At 40.8% G+C, this 25,164-nt stretch overlaps 1 protein-coding gene across 1 annotated transcript in view; it reads left to right on the forward strand.

The window, feature by feature from the left end:
• Positions 1-25,164, forward strand: part of LOC121874271 (protein Wnt-4-like) — a 54,836-nt gene that overhangs the window by 9,048 nt on the left and 20,624 nt on the right. The window contains exons 2-3 of the mRNA XM_042378379.1: positions 19,380-19,886; positions 23,627-23,772. Coding sequence (XP_042234313.1) covers positions 19,380-19,886; positions 23,627-23,772 — 653 coding nt within the window. The remainder of the gene's footprint in view (positions 1-19,379; positions 19,887-23,626; positions 23,773-25,164) is intronic.

Consider the following 25,164-nt stretch of genomic DNA (forward strand, 5'->3'; position numbering starts at 1 on the left):
TCTTGGGTGGTCACATTGTTAAGATACTGTTGTTCCATCATAGACACAGTACAATATACGTCTTCTTTATACACACACACACCTGTGAACTTGACCCTTACAACAGATATATAATTCTTCCCAACAGGGTTTTCAATTTAAACCAGACGCCGGCCAAATAAACCGATTTAATTAACAACATCTTGGTCGGTTCATTTAGTTTCTGAAACCGAATGTCTATATATCTGATTATAAAGAAATTAATGAGCTGGACTTTAATTACTGTCTAAAGAAATCTGTATTCAAGTCTCGTCTTCCTTCATGCTCAAGTCTCTTCACACCCTCTTTGAACTTCCGACTTTAATGCTTAGCCAAAAAAAACTGCCTACCCATTAGTAAGATATTGATCCACACTTGCTTGTCTCTTGTCCATAGAAAAATAACATCAGATCCTTCTTATAATATATTTCTAAGAACATGTCCTTAGTTTATGACAAGCTGTGCCGTCAGCATTTATACTTACTTATTTATCCAAAGTAATGTAATTTGTTGATATTGATGATTATCTGATAATTCCGATCTCTTAATGATACCAGGGAGTCAATCGTCTTTTTTTTTAGCTAGAGTAAAGTGATAATTGATATAAAGTGATTTAAAACAAATATATTTTACCACACTAACACGTTTAACATCAAACGGTACGCTTTGAAAAAATAAAAATACTTTATCATTATTGCTCTAACGTTTGTGTATATTTTCAAGCAAATAGTCAAACCATAATACCAGTTGTAAGTCGATTGTTTGACATAAATAACAATGCGTGTGTATGTTTTTTTTTTGTCTGTGTATTATATTTATGTATTTCAACAACTACGATCTGTAAACACATACACACATCCATACACTAGACAACTATTAAACTTTACATAAGGAGTGTATGGAGCAGTACGAGAGCCGGGCAACGACTGAACATTCCATACGACCTCTCAACTCTGGAATATTTTATAGATACGGTGCCAAGAAAACCACTTAGGCCTATTGGTCCTCCCGGCTGTTATATAAATTAAATACTACTACTACTACTAATAATAATAATAATAATAATAAAAATAATAATGATAATAATAATGACAATAATGTGTTCTTGAATATACGGTATGTGGTATAATTTTCTATTTATTTTTTTTTCTATTTACACCTTTACAGTATACCAAATGAACTATTGCCTGTTTGGGGTTTTAAGGATTCGTCAAATGTAATATTATTTTGTGGCCGTACCAAAAGATATTGACTTTATTGAGATTTTATTGGCACACTAACTGTAAATTTATTTCTATCTTAATTATAGGGATTATTCTCTTGATTAATGGGTTTTAAAGGTAAGACATCTGTCAATTGATTGTTCTCGTAACTCTAGTGATTATTGAGTTTAGTGATATTATTAATGGCACTCCAACTATCTATTTAATTCTTATCTCATAACTTAAAGAATCATTGCCTTTATTTATAAGGATTTGTATGACCACACGAGCTATACAGTTATTTGGGGTTATAAGCAGCGCCTTTATAACCTTAACTTGTTTATGTCAGGAGGAGTTGTTTTTTATTGTTTTCTTTATTCTTATAAGTCTTAAATATTTCAACTGCCAAGGTTATTAAACCCCGTTCACCAGATCATAATTTCTGGAACTGATAAATCAACAAAAAACAAAATATGGTGTTTCTGTCTCGGTGTTTGTTTCATCTAGACTACAGTACAGTACCGCATACACCCAGTACAGGTTGTTTCATCTAATTGGCAGTACAGTACTGTTGTACAGGTTCATCTAGACTCACAGTGTACAGCATCACTATACACCCGGTGTAGCAGGCTGTTTCATTGATTACAGTACAGTACACTATACACCAGCACAGTGGTGTTGTTTCATCCAGTACCAGTCACTATACACCCTGGTTGTTTCTCTAGATTACAGTACAAACTCACTATACACCCAGTACAGGTTGCTCTGGGGTCACTATACACCCAGTACAGGTTGTTTCATCTAGACCACAGTACCGGGGTCACTATACAACCAGTACAGGTTGTTTCATCTAGACTACAGTACAGTACCGGGGTCACTATACACCCAGTACAGGTTGTTTCATCTAGACTACAGACAGTACCGGGGGTCACTATATACACCCAGTACAGGTTGTTTCTCTAGATTTCCATACACCAAGTAGACTAGTCATTGCTAGTACAGTACTACAGTCACTATACACCCAGTACAGGTTTTTTCATCAGACTACAGTGTACTGGGTCTGTTTATACACCCAGTACAGGTTGTTTCATCTAGACAGTACACTTATGCACCCAGTACAGGTTGTTTCCATCTACTACAGTACAGGGTCTATAACTCAGTACAGGTTGTTTCATCTAGACTACAGTACAGTACTCAAGGTCACTATACACCCAGTACAGGTTGTTTATCTGCATCATGACAGCACAGGGGTCACTATGTACCGGGTAGTCACTATACACCATCCAGATACAGTGGTTCACTATAATAATTCATCTACAGTTACAGCACAGTACCAGACTACAGTTAGCACTTGCACACCCAAAGAAGCAATTTCATTCGACAGTGCCAGGTCACTACTATACACCCAGTACAGGTTGTTTCATCTAGACTACAGCATCACAGTATCTAGACTACAGTACAAAAAATTGTGTCACTATACACCCAGTACAGTGTTGTTTCATCAAGACTACAGTACAGTACCGGGGTCACTATACACCCAGTACAGGTTGTTTCATCTAGACTACAGTACAGTACCGGGGTCACTATACACCCAGTACAGGTTGTTTCATCAGACTACAGTACAGTACCGGGGTCACCAGTACACTAGTACAGGTATCAAGTACTTACAGTACAGTACCGGGGTCACTATACACCCAGTACAGGTTGTTTCATCTAGACTACAGTACAGTACCGGGGTCACTATACACCCAGTACAGGTTGTTTCATCTAGACTACAGTACAGTACCGGGGTCACTATACACCCAGTACAGGTTGTTTCATCTAGACTACAGTACAGTACCGGGGTCACTATACACCCAGTACAGGTGATACGTTCAGAGTCAATTAAATATTAGCATTACAAAAACCAGTCCTCATAGATCTATTTAGTGTTATTTTATATAATTTATAATTTAAGTTATTACTGCCTTCAACAACTAAGGTCTTTAAACGCGTAACAGGGCTAGTTATTACACTATCACATGAACATTTAAAAATTATGAGATATTATTCTACTCTAAAAAATCAGTAATTGTTTTTAAGTTAGTACCCAAGTTGACTGAGGTCTTGATTTTAGGTTGTGTTCGCTGGAGTCTTTTATTGTTGTCATAAGTTAGTGATGGTCACAGTATATATATCTTTGTCATTAAATCTGGCCTCAAAAATAATAATACTAAGATTTATAGATTCACTTATTAGAGTCGTGTCGGTCTAATTTGGAGGTTATTATTGAACTTTTTTCGAACGCTAATTTTGAGGCTGTTCAAACGCTTCTCATATGTTTTAGCTTAACTAGTTAACTGCAGTCATAAGTCTTCAAGTTTATGAGGAATATTCATCTGACGAACCTTTGTTGAGTCTGCCCCGAGGTTTATACCCTAACCACAGTATCAGTGACAATAGTTAACACTGTCAAAATATTGGCAGTAGACTTTATAAAACACGAAGTTGAGCAAAATGTTGACCATTTTTTTTTATATAATCAGTTTTAGGTCAAATGGGCACCAGTTGTTATATGTACAACGTAGCCCAACCATTTGAAGTGGGGGACCATGGGAAATAGTCTCGTACAGACAGTAGTTTAAGATAGGCTCTGCGAGGAGTAGACTAATAATAATTTTTATACGTGTACAGTAATCACTATTCTGCACCAAATGCTTTAATGATCATCTTGTATTTTTTTATGTCCTACGTTATTACAATTCAACTTTTATCACAAATATTTTAGTGATACAACGTAATTTTACCTTTATGGTCAAACAAATGTTTTAATTAAATTTCTACAGTAATCATTGTTGAACGTCTTGTGTGTCTCTGTGTTTAAATAATTCCTCCATCATTTATTACATTATTTTTTCCTCACAGCTAGAATTAAGTCACACACAGAGCCAGACCGTGTGTTGTGTGACGTTAATGTGGCATAAACACATCTTTTACGAGTGAGTTGAAAATTGTCAGAAAACTTATTAATGGACGTTTGTGGCGGTTAACATTATTTTGTTATCTATAATTACGTAAAAAAAATTTCATAGAAACTTGTTGGTGTAGAAGCAGGAGAAATATTTCTAATTTTGTTGAGGTATTTTATTTATTTTTTTTATTGTCTGCTTCTCCTTGTTCTTTTGTGTCAACGTAATTTTTATAATTACGTGACTAATTAATCTGGGTAAGTGAATAATTATGCTCCTGGAATAGTTTAAGTTTCGTAGCATCTTTATAATTAGGATATAATGTTCATAAGAACCTTTATTATGACAGGAGGCAACTGTGGCGTGTAAAGATAATACCTGGTTCAGTTGATGGATCATTCAAAGAAAAAAGTTAATTATATCTTCAGTAACTCTTGCGTGTAAATTTCATAATCTGAATAACTGATAAATCTTTTGATGCAATAAACTATCACATCTTGTAAGAAAAAAAATACTGTTTATCGTCTATGAATGTAAAACTCTGGAAATTTATTTGCTGGCAGACCATTCAGGAAATTCCACAGTGTATCATTAGCGGATCTCGCGGGTAAATACAACATACTGTATCATTGGTAGATCTTGTGAGGAAATATTCGATGTCATATCAGTAACCGATACAACGGACTGTACCACTGGCAGAGCTTGTAAGGTATTAAGCTGTTTACATCATTAGCAGATTTGCACCTAAGGCAAGGGTTTGTGTCGCCAGTGGATGGAACGTGAAGCGTCTCCCATGACATTTCACGATTACCTTCCAGACACATTTATAATTCATTACCCTTAGTATAGGTCACCGCGGCGTTCAATAGTTGTATATAATAACATCTTGGGGAGGTGTACGGATTGGGAATTCGAATCACTCCGATTCTTTGCGTTACTGAAATACCTGTCACGAGGAAAATCCCTCGAGTTGCGATTTCATAATTTTTCGAGATATTCGCAGAAAGATACCATTTTTTGTCTTAGTTTTTTCTCGGTTTGAAATCTTGGCGGATATACTTGTGATAAGTAATAGGCCAGTGGTCAGCTACCGAACCGTGGTATGTCGGACAGAGGGTCGTGGAGGGGTGGGAATGTACTTAGGAATGTAGCCGTGTGGCCACAAGAAGCTGTCGAGGCTTCACTACATGTTGTATTAAATCTAATGTATTCTTGATATTTTTGCGATCGTTATCTAAGACATTGATACGCGTCTTCAGGGAAAAAGTTTGTTAGAATATATATATATATATATATATATATATATATATATATATATATATATATATATATATATATATATATATATATATATATATATATATATATATATATATATATATATATATATATTTATATATATGTACACAATGTGAAGTTTAGTATGCAGAAAAACATGGTTCACCAGAGGAAGGGGAACAAGACTGCATATGAATGGCTAATGGCATATCATTACCGAGGGTTTAGCTTGCTGACGCCGTCTCTCTGGAGTATTAGCACGTCTTATCACAGACCCAACCAGGCCCACCACGTACAGTAGGCTGTAAGTCTTACCCGAACACTGATCCTGTTATTGTTACCACCACATTACCTGTCCACACGCCCAGGTGCCGACGCTCACCTCGCCTGCATCATACCTCTGGGTCACCTGGGGTCATGATATACACCTGGATGTTTCATGAATCATATTGTTTATGCATACAGCTGCACAGCTGCACATCCTAAGTTACCCGGTGTGCTTTATGCTTGACACTTGGAACTTAGTAGCTGCGCCTCCAGCTCCGTACGTGGCTTGGTCACTGAGTGCCTTGTTGGCAGAGAAAAAAATCTGTTAGCCCAGCGAGCGGGTAACTCGTTTTTACGCGAGAATTAACCTTTATTCTCTTCTAAGATCAAGTGAATCAGCCTTGCGGTGTGGAGTAGCGAAATTTTTTATTAATTATTTTAAACATTCTAATTGTGTAAAGTGTACTCTCTTCTTGTCTGTTTTTGTCAACTTCTTTAACCAGGAGCGGTTGAATGGTCGGTTTATGTTCGAAGATAAAAAAAAAAATGTTGATATGCACAAACTTTGGCTGATTACAATACTTGGACGATGGAAGTATGATGGTGATGGTAACAATATGTTTATGATGGTGTTTGGCCATTCAGAATAATACGAATATTACACTGCGTTGTTGATGATAATATTTTGACAACCTCAGTTCAGGATAACAAGCAAAGTGTTCAGATGATTACAGTGTTCTCAAGGCGGCAATATTTCCACTGAAGAAAAAACTCTTGGTCAACATATTGTCATCACAAGATTTTGAAGGTTGCGAAGGTTTTTTCATTAGTGACTTGACTGGTAATACTGTACTAAGGACAGAGTTAAGAATATTGTGGGTGTGTCAGTTTAATAATTGTGGGTGTCGTTTAATAAAATAAATGAAGAGAAGGAAAAAGAGAGAATCTTTTCGTGTGTTTTCGAGGAAGGAGTTGGAAGTAACATCAAACTATTATAAAATCAAATTAATAAAAGTTTTAACATAACGTTTAAGTAGTAAATCACCTACTGACGTCTTTATAAATATGTTGTGATTTGTCTCTCTTGCCAGTCTATTTTGACAGGTTCTCTTGTATTAGGTTTTGTCTTCGTGGTTCAGTGTGAGCTTGGTGTCCGCCTCACCCACAGACTACATGTTAACGGCCTCTGTTTATTCTCAACAATTGCCAGTGTGTTCTTGTTCCTGTTGGTGTCCCTCATCGTCACCATCATCACCATCATCATAGGTCTTGTCGCCACCATCTTTGATCACTTGTCTCCTCATTATACAGTGTTGTCCCGCAGCTGCTTCTCGTCCTGTTGTCACCTCCCTCGAAACTGGATTACTTGAATTTCAACTTCTCCCAACCGTCAACATCCATCCTTCTCTTTGACTGTGTTGAGTGATGGAGAGTCCTCGCCCTGAAGCTCTCCTGCGCCGACCCTTCTTAATTACGCCCCAACTTTTCACAAGTATAGTAACTGTTCCCCTCAAGACGAAATATAATAATAACTCTCTTTCTGGGATGTTGCTGAGCCAAGACTTACTTAATCTTTTACTGTTTGCGGACGACAAATCAACACAGAGTACACTATATTTTTATCAGCCTCTCCCTATGTCAAACTTAACTCTCGGTTTAGTGTGACTCATCCCTTCCTCGTTGCTTCCTCGCCTTGATGACGCCTTCAACTCTGTCTGGTGTCTTTGTCTTCCTGGCGTCAAAGTTCTTCACCTCAACCCCAGCATGTATAAATCGACTCAGTTCTTTGATGTATTTGGTTTCTGCCTTAATGATGTATAGTTCTCATAGGAATACACACCAGGTCTCATCAGTTGTACTTTTGACATATCTAAATTTTACAGTCCCGTGGTTGTGGTCATTAAAACAAGTCATCATTTTATGCTACTCAAAGTCTTCTGGATTCATCTAGCCATTACTCTGTTTGTTCCGTCTGTCGTGGCTGGATCATATCTTCTGAACATTGGAAAGAATTCTGGATAGAAGTGGACAAATGTGTATCGTGTCCTAAGGTGAGGGCTACGTGTCAGATGTTAGGGTCACGGGCGGCGTTCAAAGATCATCCTGCAGGTCAAAAAAAGTGGTCGTGTTGGTGTCTGGACCTGTGAGGGACCAGCCAGCATCTCTCTCTCTTGATCTTTATTGTTATTATTATTCTCATTATTATTATTATGATATTAACCAGTAGTGTAGTATTATTAATGTATAATAAACTATATATTCACAGGTTCGAGAATTACATGTTTAGAGACGTGGCTACAGATACAAATAAAACAATTTCTTTTATCGTTAAGAACATTTTGATCTCGTGTATACCTTGAATTTTACGATAAATTAAGGAATATTTCCATTATATGAGATAATGTTAGGAGTGCGGGTGTCGTCACTCTGTGTTTAAGTGATAATAAAATCCGCAGTATAGTTTTTTGTGGTGGACGACACCAAATGACAAGAAGCTCAAATATTTTCCCCATGGTATTCTGTAGCCAGTCCTGGAGAGTAACCGCCCTGATTATTCTAAAAAAAAATTAATGAGATTAAGAGAACGAATTAGATTTAGTTCTGTATTGAATAATAATGTAATTTGTGATCGAACATTATTTTTGCATTTACATCGGCGTATATATATAGAACGAAAAAGAAAGCAAGGCGGAGGAGGGTAAATGTGTGGGATTCCTGGAGGAGAGTCACGTCCCGGCCCCGACACGCAAGGAACGAGGGAGCGGCTACACCCCATTACTCCCTCTCGCTACTCGTAAAAATTCTACACCGTAATGTTGACAATTAAGAGAGCCATCGTAGTGGTGGTGGACACAGGTGAGGCTTCCCGCTGTTCCCTCTGATCACCGTTTAATAGTTTTATAAGACCCATTTGTTTGTGTCTTGAATATCTTCCAACAGGAATTAAAACCTCTCTTACGTGTTATAGCCAATGAGTTTCTTCATCGTTTGGCTGAGAAAAGAAGCGGGAATATTAGCCCGTAGTTTCCTATACAGTTTACAAGAATGAGCTTTATCAGAGTATTTCTTAATATGAATACATTCCACCAGAAATTGTATTGAATGTTATTTCATATTTTTTCTTTGATATTTTTAACGTTAATTATCTGTGATGGTTGATGTGCGACCGAAATCATAATAAGAATAGGTCAAGTGAACCCAGCTTTTAATATTGTTGAAGACTTATTGAAAAAGGTGACATTAACTTCAATTTAAGAAAAAGGCTGCTGAAAGGCTTTATCTGGCAAGACTGGTGTATGGGTCAGAAGCGTGGACACTCAGCAGGCACCAGAAAGAGTTTGGAGTCCTTTGAAATGTAGTGTTATAGGTGAATGTTAAGAAGAAGCTACACTGACAGGAAAACAAATGAAGAAGTACTAAGATTAGTAAAAACCCCAAGAAAAATACTTGAAATGTACAGAAAAAGAAAAATGAGATATTTTGATCATATAATTAGGGATGAGGAGATAATAATAGTTGAGGGTAGGAGAGCCGGGGGAAGGCAGAGACGAGGGTGGATGACTGAAATTAAAAACTGGGATTGGTAAAAACAGCCCGAGAACGTTTAGAGTGGAGGACTGTGGTCGCCAACCATCAGCATAGTAGGACGGTATTCCAATTGAATTTGCTTGTAATTTTTCATTTAATTTACAAAAAAGTTTTCAAAGACAAATTTATTTAAAATTTAAGTAATCTTATGATTTTTCCAAAGAGATTTTAAAATTTGGTATTTTTTTTCCTGAAGTCTTTATGTAGTGACTATTTTTTTTTTCTATTTTCATGAAAAATAATTTTAAGAGTTTTTTGGAGTTTAAGTTTGAATTCAAACGTCTCTTGTAGATATTAGGTCATACTAATTGTTGATCCAGGTATTATTATTATTATTATTATTATTATTATTATTATTATTATTATTATTATTATTATTATTATTATTATTATTATTATTATTATTAATCAACTGTTCGTTTTGATATTATGTTTATTTATCATATATTTATTAAATTTATTATTTTATTTAATATAAGTATTAGTGACATTTTTAAGGCAGGTGAATCTGGACCCAAATAATCTGTTACTGTGGCGACTGATGTAACTGTAACTGTGTGTGTGTGTGTGTGTGTGTGTGTGTGTTGATTTGTAATTGTTTGTGTGTGGTTTTTATATTGTGTGCTTGAATAGGTGTGTGTTGCCTGGTAGAATGTAGGTAATGTGGTCAGGGAGTGTATAGTGTGGCCAGGGGGTGTATAGTGTGGCCAGGGGGTGTATAGTGTGGCCAGGGGGTGTATAGTGTGGCCAGGTAACAGGGAGACAGATGGCCAAGTCTACGTCAATGTATTATTCATCACGTAACTTACTACAATAGAAAAGCTCTCGTGTGTGATAAATAATGCGCAAGAATTATTCATAGTCTGTTGGTAATTAGTGTATAAGGTACCTTCCTACTCAGGTAACTTTTTTAACAGGTAACTTTCCACCCCAGGTAACTTTCCACCCCAGGTAACTTTCCACCCCAGGTAACTTTCCACCCCAGGTAACTTTCCACCCCAGGTAACTTTCCACCCCAGGTAACTTTCCACCCCAGGTAACTTTCCACCCCAGGTAACTTTCCACCCCAGGTAACTTTCCACCCCAGGTAACTTTCCACCCCAGGTAACTTTCCACCCCAGGTAACTTTCTCCTCCAGGTAATATTAGTGTTACCTATAGTTTTGAAATATATGATTCTGATTTATTGTACGGAAGAATTATTGGGTGTACTTCTCTCTTGTAAAACCCTTTGTATCGACTAAGATAATTTTGACTTTTTATGGCGAATCTGTACGAGGTTTCTCTACGTCACTGCTGAGATGTTCTTTTCTTAATATATTGTTACGGGAAGCTAAGTCGAGCGGTCCTTACTATACATACCTTAAGATGTTCACATGTCTATGATCCTAATGGCATTGTAATCTGCGGCCAGTGTTTGCCAGCTGTCTCTTGAATAACAACACGTTTGGACACTTGACTACCTGTTGAGGGCAGCTGTTACTACCCGCCCACAACACGCAGTGAGATGGTGTTTTGTTTCTTCTTGGTCCGTGCGCGTGTCTTGGCTGGTCTCTGGTATTGGTGTTATTTAGACTCGGTACTGGACGAGCTTCATCTTGATACAACCTTCTCCATCATCTTAACTATTTCCATCTTATACCCACGTGTGTTGAGCTACAGATGTGATGGAGTCCTCAGCTTCCTCACACGGCCGCCATAGCTGGAGTTCTTCAGCCCGGGCACCAGTTTTCGCCGCTGGCCTCTTGAAGACTCGCCATCCGTGAAGGGTGACATAGTTCATTGTCTTACTTGGTTCCCTTGAAGATTAAACCCCTCCAGCTTATTTTACCCAATGATTAAACATCCTGATGCCACTTGGGAGGTTAGGTTAGGTTAGGTTAGTGTTGGGGTGGCTAATCTTGAGGTGAAATAAGCTGGGAGTGGCTAATCTTCAGGTGATCTAACTTACTGTGTGTAATAAACATAGATTATTAAGCAAACTATAAAAAAACACTAAAATGAATTAATTTGTAGTCAAGAGGAAGAATATCATGTAAACAAATGCCTATAATTCTCAGCATGATGAACACACAGACAACCTTCAGCTATAGCCTGTGTGTGTGTACGTTGGGTCCTCACCAAGTACCCACACCCAGCGTCATGATACACTCTCAGCAGTAGCTTTACTTTGATCACCCAGCGTCATGATACACTCTCAGCAGTAGCTTTACTTTGATCACCCAGCGTCATGATACACTCTCAGCAGTAGCTTTACTTTGATCACCCAGCGTCATGATACACTCTCAGCAGTAGCTTTACTTTGATCACGTAAAGATTAGACACCTAGCCTCTCCCCCTAGGTAGTCTATAAAGGTGTTTAATCATCAGGTGTAATAAGTTATGGACGGCTATGCTCACCTGACCCGAGACTTGGGACATGTAATGAATCTTAGTTTTAGCTGGAGGAAGCGGTGAACGTATAACCCAAATGTCGTGTTATTTCTATACAAAGAACATCGATACAAAAATACGAATGTCATCTAGACACATTTAGACTAAACCAACGATAATTATTGGAAAGTCGATACGAGCCTCACAAGACGAATGAGTCAGGATTAAAAAAAAAAACGCCAATCGGTGATATCGTGAGAAACTTTATCAATTTAAGCCCTGTGTCTAGAAAAGTTTATTACTGACGAAATATATCCATCAGTTAGGTCAGTTAGGATGATTAAATTTAGCGAGAAATGACACAAGTTAAAGGTATTATTGTGTATATGATTCACTGTATGGAGGACAGTGACTGGCTTATATGTCCTCATCATCAGCAAAGACAACCGCTTAGATGCCAGCTTCACTATCACTATCATTACCTTCACCATCTTCACCATTACCCTCACCACACTTCACCATCATTCTGACTCTCCTGGGCCGTAGTGTAGGAAGTAAACATGTTGGACACTAGACCCTCAACTTCCCTCAAGACAACATACCTCCAACATACCTCCAACATACCTCCAACATACCTGCTCGTCATCTTCGTGTAGGGAATGATGGAGAGAGAGTGTGGAGGTGTGTGGTGGTGGGTCAGGTTCCCACGGTGGTGCTGGAGAAGGTGAGGTACGCCAGGTAAGGGGGGAGGTACGCCAGGTAAGGGGGGGAGGTGGAAATACAGGTGAGGAGATAAATTAATTGATGATTGAGGGAAAGTAGAAGTTGATAAAGAGATAAATGTGTAGGAGGTAGGTGGTGGAGAGGCAGCGATGGAGGTAGTAGATTTTTAATACACGCAAAGATTAGGTTAGGTTTGGTTAGGTTAGGTTAGGTTAGGTTAGGTTAGGTAAGGTTTGGTTAGGTTAGGTTAGGTTTGGTTAGGTTAGGTTAGGTTAGGTTAGTGTAATAAGAGAAGATAAGGATAGCGGAGGGAAAGTTAGTAATTAAATACATTTCTTCCTATATACATTTTAGGAGGTATATACACACACACACACACACACGTTTGATCTAGGAAACAGTCAACTCATCCCCACACGGGTGATTGGATCTGTCAAGGGTTTGTTCCTTTCTCAGTTATTTCACAATTAGCTCGTGTAAACATGTTGCTCGGGGTTAAGAAATTACTCACATAGTTTAAAAGATGAATGATGATTATTTTTGGTTATATTTTAGGATTATTATTATGATTATTGGATTTAGAATGTTTGTCTTGTTGTATGGGGAAAGTGTTAATAGTCCCTACCTGTAGAAAGAGACAGGTGGCACAGTACTGATGATAAGGACGATAATAATAATAATGATGATGATAATAATATTAATAATGATAATAATAATAATAATAATAATAATGATGATGATGATGATGATGATGATGATGATAATGATGATAATAATAATTTCAGTTAAGGTCACATAGTAGATTAAGTACTAAAACTGACTGAAAATGTATATAAGTTTTACACAACAATAATAGTAATAACATATTGATCGAAGTGGTAGTCCAGTAATAAAATGTAAACACACACACACACACGCACACGCACACACGCGCGCGCGCGCGCCGCCTTCTGGCTGCCAAGCTCTTTCAATAAACCGTTTATTATTATTATTATTATTATTATTATTTAAAAGATGTTGACTACCAAGGGAAAATGTTGTGAAAGGTGTGCGTGCGTGTATTCTTGCCTGCATATGTGTATGCGTGCCTGTATATGTGTATTCGTGCCTTCATGCGTGTATGCGTGCCTTTATGTGTGTATGCGTGCGTGCGTGTATTCTTGCCTGCATATGTGTATGCGTGCCTGTATATGTGTATTCGTGCCTTCATGCGTGTATGCGTGCCTTTATGTGTGTATGCGTGCCTGTATGTATGCATGCGTGTCTGTTTGTGTGTGTGTCTCTGTGTATGTGTGTAGGTTGCAACGTGTGGCATTGTGTTGGGTCACTCACCTCAATATACCATCATTTAATACAGTACATGACGCTGAATATTTCATTAAGTCTCTCCGCTAAAATTACATGTATATCAATTTACCCAGACGAACCAGAACACAAAGACTGCTACCATGAACTACTGTACAACTAACCATGACATAAATACCAAGACTCTCATTTGACTATACATTACCATGGTGGTCAATGCAACACTCGTAAACTCATTCATGATTTTGATACTTTATGTACAGTGTATGTTATTATTATTATTTTGTCTCAACTTGGAAGCAGTGTCTTTAGGAGGGGCGTGGAGGGGTGTTTAGGAGGGGCGTGGAGGGGTGTATAGGGGGGTAAGTGGGACGTGGAGAGAGTGGGAGGGGTGGGGAGAGGGTAGGATGGGGCATGAAAAAGAAGGAGGCGTGAAGAGGAAGGAGGGGGCGTGAAGAGGAAGGAAGAGCGTGAAGGGGTGCCATTTGTCGGGCAGGTGGGGGAGGAAGGTATATTTTACCTCCGTCAACCCTTCCCTGACGTGAGGCCATTGACTACATTGGTTGTGAGACGGTCAGTGACACCGCCCTAGTGAGGGGTCTTGGGGCTGAGCTTGAGATAGGCCTTGGGGCTGGACTAGAGGCTGTACAAACTCTCAAACACTTTTATTACGTCAGAATAGACTACCTTGTTGGCAGCTTTCAAATATCTATCAATTCTTTGTCATAAACAGTCATTCCGTATCCATTAATGTTTTATATTTCTGTAATAGTCCAAGGAAGCAGTACAGGTATACGTATATAAAGATCAGTTTTTGTTGTTATAATTGTTTGTTAGATAAAGCCATTGGTCTTGTTAATAACCCAATAAACACAACGGTTCAATAGAGACACTGCAAGGTTTCTTTTCATATCAATTGATTATTCTTAGTGTTGGTGATAATTAATTTATTCGCGTTTATTCATCTATTTTAAAGAATAAACTGTCTTTTGTTTTTGGGTGTGAAGGGAAAGCTATTGTTTTTATTATTTTACCTTAACAAAAAGAATAATAGAAGTATTTACTGTAGTCCAAGCTTCGTATTTTCACAATCATAATAAATTATAACATATTGTAGTTCATACAGTTTAACAACCCCGTTTAAGTTCATTTTCTTATATTTTAACCACAGTGGCTGAATATAACACGACTCAACATAATACACTGGGTTTAGCCATCGCTCAGCCATTAGACATCATACAAATCAATAAGTCATTTTCTCACCTCAATGGCGAATATAAAATAAGTTATGTTCGCCACAGGAAAGTTTAACTATCGTGGCGAGCGTTAGTTGGATTAGTCAGACCACTTTACTGTACGTGTTCACAGTCTATTTTCTTATATATAGTCACTAGAATCTTTTAATAGAAGCATGGGATCACGTGAAGATTAGCCTCCCTTAACCTATTCCTAACGCTAACCTAACCTAATGCTAACCTAACCTAACTAAACGCTAACCTAACTTAACCTAATGCTAACCTAACCTAACGCTAACCTAACCTAACTCCCCGGGTAATTTTAAGGTGGTTAATTATCAGGTGAAATAATCTGAAGGGGAGGTTAATCTTCAGGTGGTTCCTCCAGTGTGTGAACTTGTACTTTTGTGTGTGTGTGTGTGTGTGGCGCGACTAACAGTGTGTTCCGGCATGTTAATATGTGGGGTGAGACGTGTTTAACTGCGTGGACCAACAGAGGGTAATGCAGGGTGAGGTGTTGATGTAAAGCAGCACGCAACACACACACACACACACACACACACACACACACACACACAGCCATGATAACATACACAAACATTCACTTTCACCGGCAAATAATTACTCACTTGCTCAAACACTGATAATCTCACCTGAACACCGCCACGGTATGTATGTATGTATGTATGTATGTATGTATGTATGTATGTATGTATGTATGTATGTATGTGTGTGTGTGCGCGCTAATAAACGCTAATACACATGTTGAATTAACGAGAACCCAAGAAAATTCTCACTAAACGTAGAAAATTAAATACAAATCTTATTTATATCTGAGTAATAACAGTAAAAAATAAAATCCCCTTTAATATATCTATATACTATTATACAGGGTGATGGAAAAAGAATATCGACTTTTTATTCTATCTGGGGACATCCTTTTAGCTGACCCTGTATCATTATAACCTTATGTGTCGTTCGTATATAATTACAGGGCTTAAATTTGTTCCTCTTGTCTTTCTTCTACATTTATTTCATCATCTTATTATTCTCTTTTCTTTTTCACCTTATTTTATGTTTTCCTCCTCCTCCTCCATGTCTTCCTTTCCTCCTCCTCCTCTATGTCTTCTAACCTTTGACTCATTCTCTTTTTCTTTCTCCTCCTGTTCTTCCTGGTCTATTTTCTACCCCATCTCCTCGTTATTTCCTTCTCTTGCTCCCCCATATTTACCCCAACAAACACTTTATTCCTCACTTTCTATCTCCCTCCCTCTTTTTGCCTCCTCCTTCTTCTCTCCCTCCCCTTCCTTCCATCCCTCCCCTCCCCTTCTTTCCCTCCCTCCCCTCCCCTTCCTTCCCTCCCCTTCCTTCCCTCCCCTTCCCTCCCTCCCTCACCGCCTGACGTTTGGATGAGTGATGGAGGTGGGAAGGGGAGGAGGAGGAGGTGACGGGCCGGCCTCTACCTTATTTAATTATTCAAACTTAAGGAACCACAAATTACCAATAATGGCGTAACAACTCCTCACCGCCAACTCCCCTGAAATGTCACTCACTTAATTATAGTCATTACAGCAAGTATGGCCCCACAGTGTAGCCAACTCACATTTGTCTACCTACCTACGTGTTTTCTTATTTATGCGTATTAAGTGTATGATGTTATGTGTATATAAATTATTTCGAGGTCTCTGTTGTGTATTGGCAAATGTATTCGTAGTATTTTGTTTTGGTTTGATAAATGAACGAAAATCTGGTAGTGTTGGGAGAGGGTACGAGGGCGAGTGGGATGTGGTAACACTGGAGACAGCTGGTGGAAGGGTTACGAACATTATCATATGAATAACACTCAAGAATTGTAGCCACTAATGCCTATAATTGAGCCATGCTAAGACCCAGTCATTGGATGGAACCCTTAACTGGTTATTTAGCAGCACCCGAGCCCCTAACTGCCTAGTCATCACGAGGTAGGCACCACTGCACAGGCGCACAAAACCCGACGGGAAACAGTTCGTCAGGGTCAGCAGCTCGGCATTACTGTTCACTGCGGAATTGTTACATACAGTATTTATTTATTAACCTAATTTTATAAGTTAATTTCTTTATTATATATTTACGTATTTATAAAGTTTGGTTTAGGATAAGTTGTTCTAACAGTGCGCATGTGTAGACTTTCTCTCTTCAATTATTATTTTCATTTTAGTTTTACAGTGAATACAACTGGTAAGAGAGGTGCAAGACGCAACCTTCCACAGCGTTAAATTGATGAATCTCTTTACGACTGAACTAAATTACACTACAGCCAATTAATTAATCTAATAACCTCATACGTGCAACACATCGCTGACTAACGACTGACCAAATATGTGACAGTCATATTTCCCACACGTGACTTACACACCTGCAGAAACAAATGAAGCGTGTGACATTTATTCCATACACCTGACTACGACATGACTTAGTCCAAACACTCATGACCCACACGTGACAGAACCATAATGAACATGTGACAAAAATATGATGAATACCTGACATAACACGTGACAAATAACAACATTGGTGACATAACCCCAATAGGAACATGACACATATGTAACACGAGACATATATGTGACAACCGTGACATACATGTGGCAGATTATTGTACGATACTCATTACCTGTTGAATACGAGACACAACACGAGCCTGACAAACACATGACATCAGCGTCACACACCTGTACCTAAGTAAAACACCTGACTTGGTTACCATCTGAAGCATTTGTATAAGTGTTGAAGCAAGTGTATGTTTGTGTGCATGTGTGTATTTATGTGTGTGTGTGTGTGTATGAATAGGCTTTGTATGTGTATGTGTGTGTCACAAGTTACATATTTGTAGTGTGGGCGGCGGGCGGGTTGGCTGTACACACACCCATCCGGTAGAGACAGATGTGGGGGGTGCAAGGGAGATGGGGCGACTAAGCGCAAACATCAGTCGATAAACACAACCATTCCTGCCCCGCCGCCCACCATCCCTGCCGCCGCCCACCATCAGCCCGTCGTCAACCATCCCTACCCCCACCACCACCATCCCTTATTCCGCCACCCACCATCAGCCCCGCCACCCACCGTCCTCCCCGCCGCCCACCATCCCTGCCCGCCGCCCACCATCCCTACACCGCTGCCCACCATCCCAGCCCGTCGTCAACCATCCCTACCCCACCACCCCATCCTTATTCCGCCACCCACCATCAGCCCCGCCACCCACCATCCCAGCCCCGCCACCCACCGTCCCCTGCCCGCCCACCATCCCCTGCCCCGCCACCACCATCCCTACACCTCTGCCCCACCATCCCAGCCCGTCGTCAACCATCCCTACCCCACCACCCACCATCCCTTATTCCGCCGCCCACCATCCCAGCCCCGCCACCCACCATCCCTGCCCCGCCCACCAGTCACAGTAGTGTTGTCACATTGTTGTCACCATAACATGTTAGTGCAGGTGACTGACTGCCGTGAGGTTGTCAGCGTCCACTACAAACTGACACGTCCACGGTCACACCAACACCTACAGTATATTCCTCCCTCCCTCCCAGCTCTCCCTCCCCCTGACCGACCGACCGACCGACCGACAGACGGATCAACCGACAGACTGACCAACAAACCAACCGACCGACCAACCAAGCAACCAACCAACCGACAGACCGACAAACCAACCGACCAACCGACAGACCGACCGACCAACAGACCGACCGACCAACTGAGACAGACCGACCGACCAACCGACCAACCAACCGACAGACTCAGATCTCAATTAAGAGATATATCAGACAAATGTTATTAGGCTTAACACTCTCAGCCCCTCGATACTTATATCCCTGAGACTAATGGACGGCTCGACCCCTCTACCACGACTTGGCGGGGGATCCTGGGTCCTTGTGGAGGCGTTTAGGTGTGGCTGAAGGGCGTCTAGATACCTTAGGTGGGTTTTAGTAGGCGGGACGGGGGTGTGGGGTGGGCGTGATGGGTGTGGGGTGGGCGTGGTGGGTGTGTGGTAGACGCCGTGGTGGTGGTCTAGGGGTTCCTCTCGTCCAACATCTGGTTCACACTGGCGATAATAAGAGATTCGTCATGGTTGTACGAGTCGTTTCTCTGGTCGTGGACGTCTACCTGTTGTTGTTGTCGTCTACCTGGTGTTGTCGTCTACCTGGTGTTGTCGTCTACCTGGTGTTGTCGTCTACCTGGTGTTGTCGTCTACCTGGTGTTGTTATTTTTACCTGGTGTTGCTGTTTTCGGCCAGCAGGGGACAGCACGAGAATCATAGAGACGTGAAACTTTTCCGGAAAACGTTTTAGTTTATTAAAGATTCAAAACGCCTTTGTTTAATGTATTTCTCTTATGTATGTTAAGTCTTAAGTGTATTTGGCTTTGATTTATACAACTGTATTAATATATATCTGTGTTCCTCAGACGCGGCTATGAGGGCGTGCATGTTCGTGTACCGCCGGGCTACCCCAAGAAATACCAGAAGCTACCCACCTCATACCAGGGAGGGTATGTCTCCCGTTACCCAGGTTACCCCACTACCTGGAGAGAACCAGCGCCTCAATACCCGCAGCAGCACGTCGGGTACCTTGGTAATGACAACGGGTATACTGGTGGGCACTCCAGAGCCACGGATAGTTACTCTCAAGACACCCAGAACGGCTACAGAATCAACGGCCTCGGGGGTGTTCGTTTATCCGGAAATAATATCGGTTATCCAATGGACACTGTGCCGCAAATCAGATATCAGCAGAATCCGGTGGTCGGGTATCCGAACTACGGGTACCCGGTGATAGGGTCGTCGCCCAATGACGTGATCAACCGGACCTTCGTACCGCCGTGGGACGCCAGCGTGTGGGACCAACCCCTCGACCCTGACGTGTGTCGCACCCTGGCCGGCCTCAGTCGACCACAGCTGCACATCTGTACACGGTGAGTCACTAACACACCTGTACACGGTGAGTCACTAACACACTTGTACATGGCGAATTACTAACACACCTGCACACGGTAAGTACTAACACACCTGTACACGGTGAGTCACCAACACACCTGTACATGGCGACATACTAACACACCTGTACACGGTGAGTCACTAACACACCTGGATAGCACGCTAAAGTAGGTTAAGCAGTCTCAGTTATTTTTATATCTCCAGTATAAGTGAACTGCTTTATAATTATAATGTGCAAGAATAAGTAATACAAGTGACCCTGCTGCCACGGGTGTCTTTACTATACTCAAGGTGATGTCTAAGACTGCATCATCGTCTGTTACCATTATCGTTATTTGATAGACTTAAGTCATCAAGGTAAAGAAATAGTTAACGAACTTTACCTGTGCTTCAATTACTCTCCAATACCCCTTAAATTAGTCCCCCCTTCGGGCCAGAGTCGCCATTTATCAAGTTTCATCAAGGATAACCCTTGGGCCCCAGGGTATATATAATGAAAACCTAAATTCATCTTTACAATACAAATGACTGTAATTATAGGTTCAGCATTTCACCGCGTGTTGGCGCTGTCTTACAGGTGCACGGTATCTACATCGGGTTTAAATCATGTAACTTAATAGTTACTTGAAAGTATGACTCGTGCCGTGTTATTGTTTACTTGTCATGACCCACGAGTATAGTTCTCAGCGATCAACAAAGTTTCTCTTAATATTATCCATTTACTGTTTAGTCCCTTGAGTAGAAAAGCATGAAGGAACAACTCTGGAACTAGGACTGAGGACAATACCAAGTGGCGTAATTCTCTGCCCAGACCTCTCCTTCTCCTCCTCCCGTGCCCTGTAACCCTCTCCCTAACCCCTTAAGTGCTCGGTACCCCCTCTCACCTGCCCAGTGACATTCCTCCTTGGTCTTCACGTGCCCACTCACTATCCTCCGTACCTCTTACGTGCCCACTGGAGCAAACTGCACGTGTAGAGTCAGACTGTCACAGCACGACCTCTTGTTATAATAGTCAGCGAGGCGAGTGGAGGGTTGGCAGATACAGAGCCGTGTGTCGCTCTCCTGTACTCACTAGACCTTGTTCCTTTCATTCATTCATTCTCCTCTACCTCTTCAACCAGCTCTTGCCATACACTTGCGGGAGGTGAGTCTTTACAGGCGCTCAAGAGATTTAAACCCTTCTTCCCTCCTTAACTAATCCTTTCTTATATATCCAGAGGGACCAGTTTACTCTCGTGTTCACTCCTGATAAACTGACGTAGAGTTAAATTCCTGCCGTCATTCAGAGGATTAAATTCACTCTTCCCTCTTGGTTAATGAGCCTTGAATACACTTACTGCACAAGAAGATAACACTGATATACGATTATTAAAACTTAACCCACGATTGCCATTCGTTAATAATCATCTTGTGCACAACTTACGATAGGTTATATCTTGCCGACCCTTATTAAACGTCTGCCCACATAGGTCCTGGCGAGGTCGGGTTCTGTATGTGCTTGGCAGAGGAAGTTCTTAGTCCTCTTATTTGGACGCTCGCTGCCTGTTTGTTCCTCTTTCACGACCATCCACAACTTGTAAGGTGTAGGCTGGGCGTCTCCATGTCACCTCTTGTTAAGAGATCATCTCACACTTATCCTTAAATAGAAGTTGATGAGAGCGAGCACTTAAGGTTGTAGTTTACCCACTGTGGCCTGTGGTCCCTTAGCATGCTGAACACTCACTCATTAATGAAGTAGTGGAGCCAGGGGCGTGTTGCTCCTTGGGGCGCCCTGACCTCCCTCCCTCCCTCCCCACCCACCGCCTCACCTCCTCCACCCTTCTCCACCTCTCTCAAGAGATACAGTACACTCTTCCCTCCCTCCACTAATCCTGCAGGTGGTTGAGTAATGGTTCCTGTGTTCCTCAGTCCCAAGAGGCGGTCCTTCAGTTATGTTTCCTTGCTTCTGGTGCCCCTTGTGCTTACTTTCATGTTCCATAAACGTTGATTTTATCGATTTTTTTTGGGGGGGTGGGGGGGGGGCAATATCACTGCTATGACCAAGCACATTTTCGCACACGCACACACTTAAACGCACTAACAAACCAAGACGCACACATATGCACATACATACACGTACACAAAAAGACACACACGTACACACACCCAGCTGGGCTCTGAGGAAGGTATCCAGGCAGTACTTGGCATGCTGGAAGGGTACTTAGAATAAGCACTAATTAAGAAGCTGAGGATGCAGGGGGTAGGGAGGGAGAGGGCTGCTGCACGCCATTACTATTGTTGATTATGCAACGGGGAGCGTGCAGTCATAAACTTGAGCTACACCGGCCTCCGTCCCGCCTGGCAGGGATAAACTGACTACTCGATACGGTTCTCCATGTTGGAACACAATTATCAAGGTGGGTCATCATGGCTACGAGCTGGTAAGTTGTGTTAGCTTGTGGTAATAATTGGCTGGTGTGTGTGTATGTTAAGGAGCCTTCAACACACTGCTCAAACACAAGGTCTTCAATATACCGCTGAAATACTGTTGTTGTAGGTAGCTTTCAAAATATTTCTGAAATTCGGTTTTAATGAGTCTTCAATACACTTCTAAAAAAAGTTCTTTAGTAATTTAAGGAACCTTTAGGGTGCCTTAACTCACCCTGGTGACCCACAGTAGCTGTTTGACATGATTAGTTTAACTCTCTACTGTAGTTAGTCATTCAATTACTGTACACTATGTTGTGTGTATGAGTGGTGTGTGTCTGTGTATGATTGTATGAGTGGTATGTGTGTGTGTGTGTGTGTGTGTGTGTGTGTGTGTGTGTGTGTGTGTGTGTGTGTGTATGAGTGTTTGTGTGTGTGTGTGTGTGTGTGTGTGTGTGTGTATGAGTGTTTGTGTACGTATGTGTATGAGTGTTTGTGTGTGTGAGTGTTTGTGTGTGTGTGTGTTTGTGTGTGTGTGTGTGTGTGTGTGTGTGTGAGTGTTTGTGTGTGTATGAGTGTTTGTGTGTGTGTATAGAGTGGAGTGTGTGTGTGTGTGTGTGTGTGTGTGTGTGTGTGTGTGTGTGTGAGTGTTTGTGTGTATGTATGAGTGTTTGTGTGTGTGTATGAGTGGTGTGTGTGTGTGTGTGTGTGTGTGTGTGTGTGTGTGTGTGTGTGTGTGTGTGTGTGTGTGTGTGTGTGTGTGTGTGTATGTGTGTGTGTGTGTGTGCGTGTGTATGTGTGTGTGTGTGTGTGTGTGTGTGACTCACATGCACCTCACAGTGTAGTAATCATATTAACAGTGTAGATACATACTTGTGGTGTATCACAAGGACACCTCATAACGCTCTCCTTCATTACACGTATTATTCTACGTCTCTGTTAATGTACCTTACTAATATATTCATCTCTTGTGTTGCTATCTGGCCACGAGAGATTGGAGGTTATTTCTTGGAAGTAAAGACCAGTGAACATTAAGGCGTGATGACTAAATACTCGCCTGGTGATGAGTATTTGGGGTTTATATGTCTTGTGTGTATTAGGGGCAAGTCTGTAATAATTTGGGTATAGTTCAGTTATATCGATTTTTAGTCCCTTATGACGAAAAAAAATAAAGCGCATTATATATTAATTTTACGAGTATCTTATGTTTTAAAGATACATAAATAAGGCTTTACATTTTAGTAAGAAGACTTATATATAAGCAAGACTTTTTATTATAATACTTTATTTAAGTATCTTCTTTAACCCACAGCACGACGGACATAGCGGGGGCGGCGGCCATCGGGCTGGGCATGGCGGTAAGGGAATGTAGGCGACAGTTTGCCAACCACCGCTGGAACTGTACCGCCCTCCTCACTCCCACCAACAACCCCCACACAGCCGCCATCATGGGTAGAGGTACGTGTGTTTTAACATTTATTACTTTAAAATCCGATAAGAAAAAGGTGAGTCATATACCTGATCGAAATTGCGTTATGCTGAACTAATCTACACCTTGGCAGCACCGTGAGGGAAAAGCTCTCTCAGTGGAGGAGTCAGTTGTTGTTGTTATGATGTTATTACTGCGCAACGACGGTCTTCAACTTCGTATCAGCTAATTGTTTATTGTGTATACATTATTCCCGAAATCCTTATTACTAGATGAATTCCACCTTTTTATGTTGACAGGTTGGTTATCAGCGTGTGTGTGTGTGTGTGTTAGTGCTCTTACTGTCAAACGCTTTCACTTACTCCCTCCAAACTCTGAGATTTCGTTTCCAGGAGCCATGGCTGTTGACCTGTTGATTTTGATTGAGATTAGTCAAAGGCGGAGGTCACGCTGTCACAGGCTTTACCATGTTAACTCGATGCTGGCCTTCAGTAGAGGACCTCTGGTGATTTGGGTCACATGCCGTCCTAGAACCCACCCCCCTACCCCACCCCTACCCCACATCCCTCACCCCTACCCCTACCCTACACCCCTACCCACCCCCCCGCCCCTCCCTGTCCCCACCGCGTCTCTGTGTCTTTAATATTAGTTTTGCTCACCTACATATATATTTAGTATGTAAATATGTATAGATACTTCTACAAAGATGCATAATACACACATATATACATGTACATATACGCATACCTGCACACATATGCATACATACATACATACGCATACATACATACATAAACACAGACACCTACTGTACTTACAATAGTTACCACCAATAGTAAGACCTTTCGCCGTCGGAGGCACTAAAAGGTCGTCAAGTGAAGCAACTGTATAATTTAACCGAAGGTAGGTAGCACAGTAGCACACCACACCTTGTACTATAGCGGCCCCTTACAGCGGCTCGACCTGTCTCTCTCTCTCTCTGTTACCCGAATATAAACCAATTCCGGAAGTTAATTTCGAATCTCATTAAGAATTTTGGTGTAAATTTAATGCCATATTAGATCTTTTAATTTTGTGTTTTATTTCTGGTTATTGAAAATGTTCTCATATATTTACTTACGAGGAAAATTTAACTTAGGGATGTTTTTAAGTATCATAGCCCATGGACCTTCCTAAGCAGGTGGTTGGTTTAGTTAGTGTTAAGTTGATTTACGTAGTTAGTTAAGTTATTGTTTATATGTTATTTTCTCTTAACTGTAACATTTTGACTTAATGGTTCCCACTATGGCGTCATGCTCCCTACTTTTTCTCATTAGGAAGTGTTTAGTCACCAGTGTTCCGCAAAATTGTGTTTTAATGTTTCTCAGTGTGACTTGAGGAGGTGTTGTGTTATACTTATGGTTCTCATCTTGTGTTTCTCA

This window comes from Homarus americanus, unplaced genomic scaffold (assembly GCF_018991925.1).
Source record: "Homarus americanus isolate GMGI-L3 unplaced genomic scaffold, GMGI_Hamer_2.0 scaffold49667, whole genome shotgun sequence".
In the NCBI taxonomy this organism is placed as follows: Eukaryota; Metazoa; Arthropoda; class Malacostraca; order Decapoda; family Nephropidae; genus Homarus; species Homarus americanus.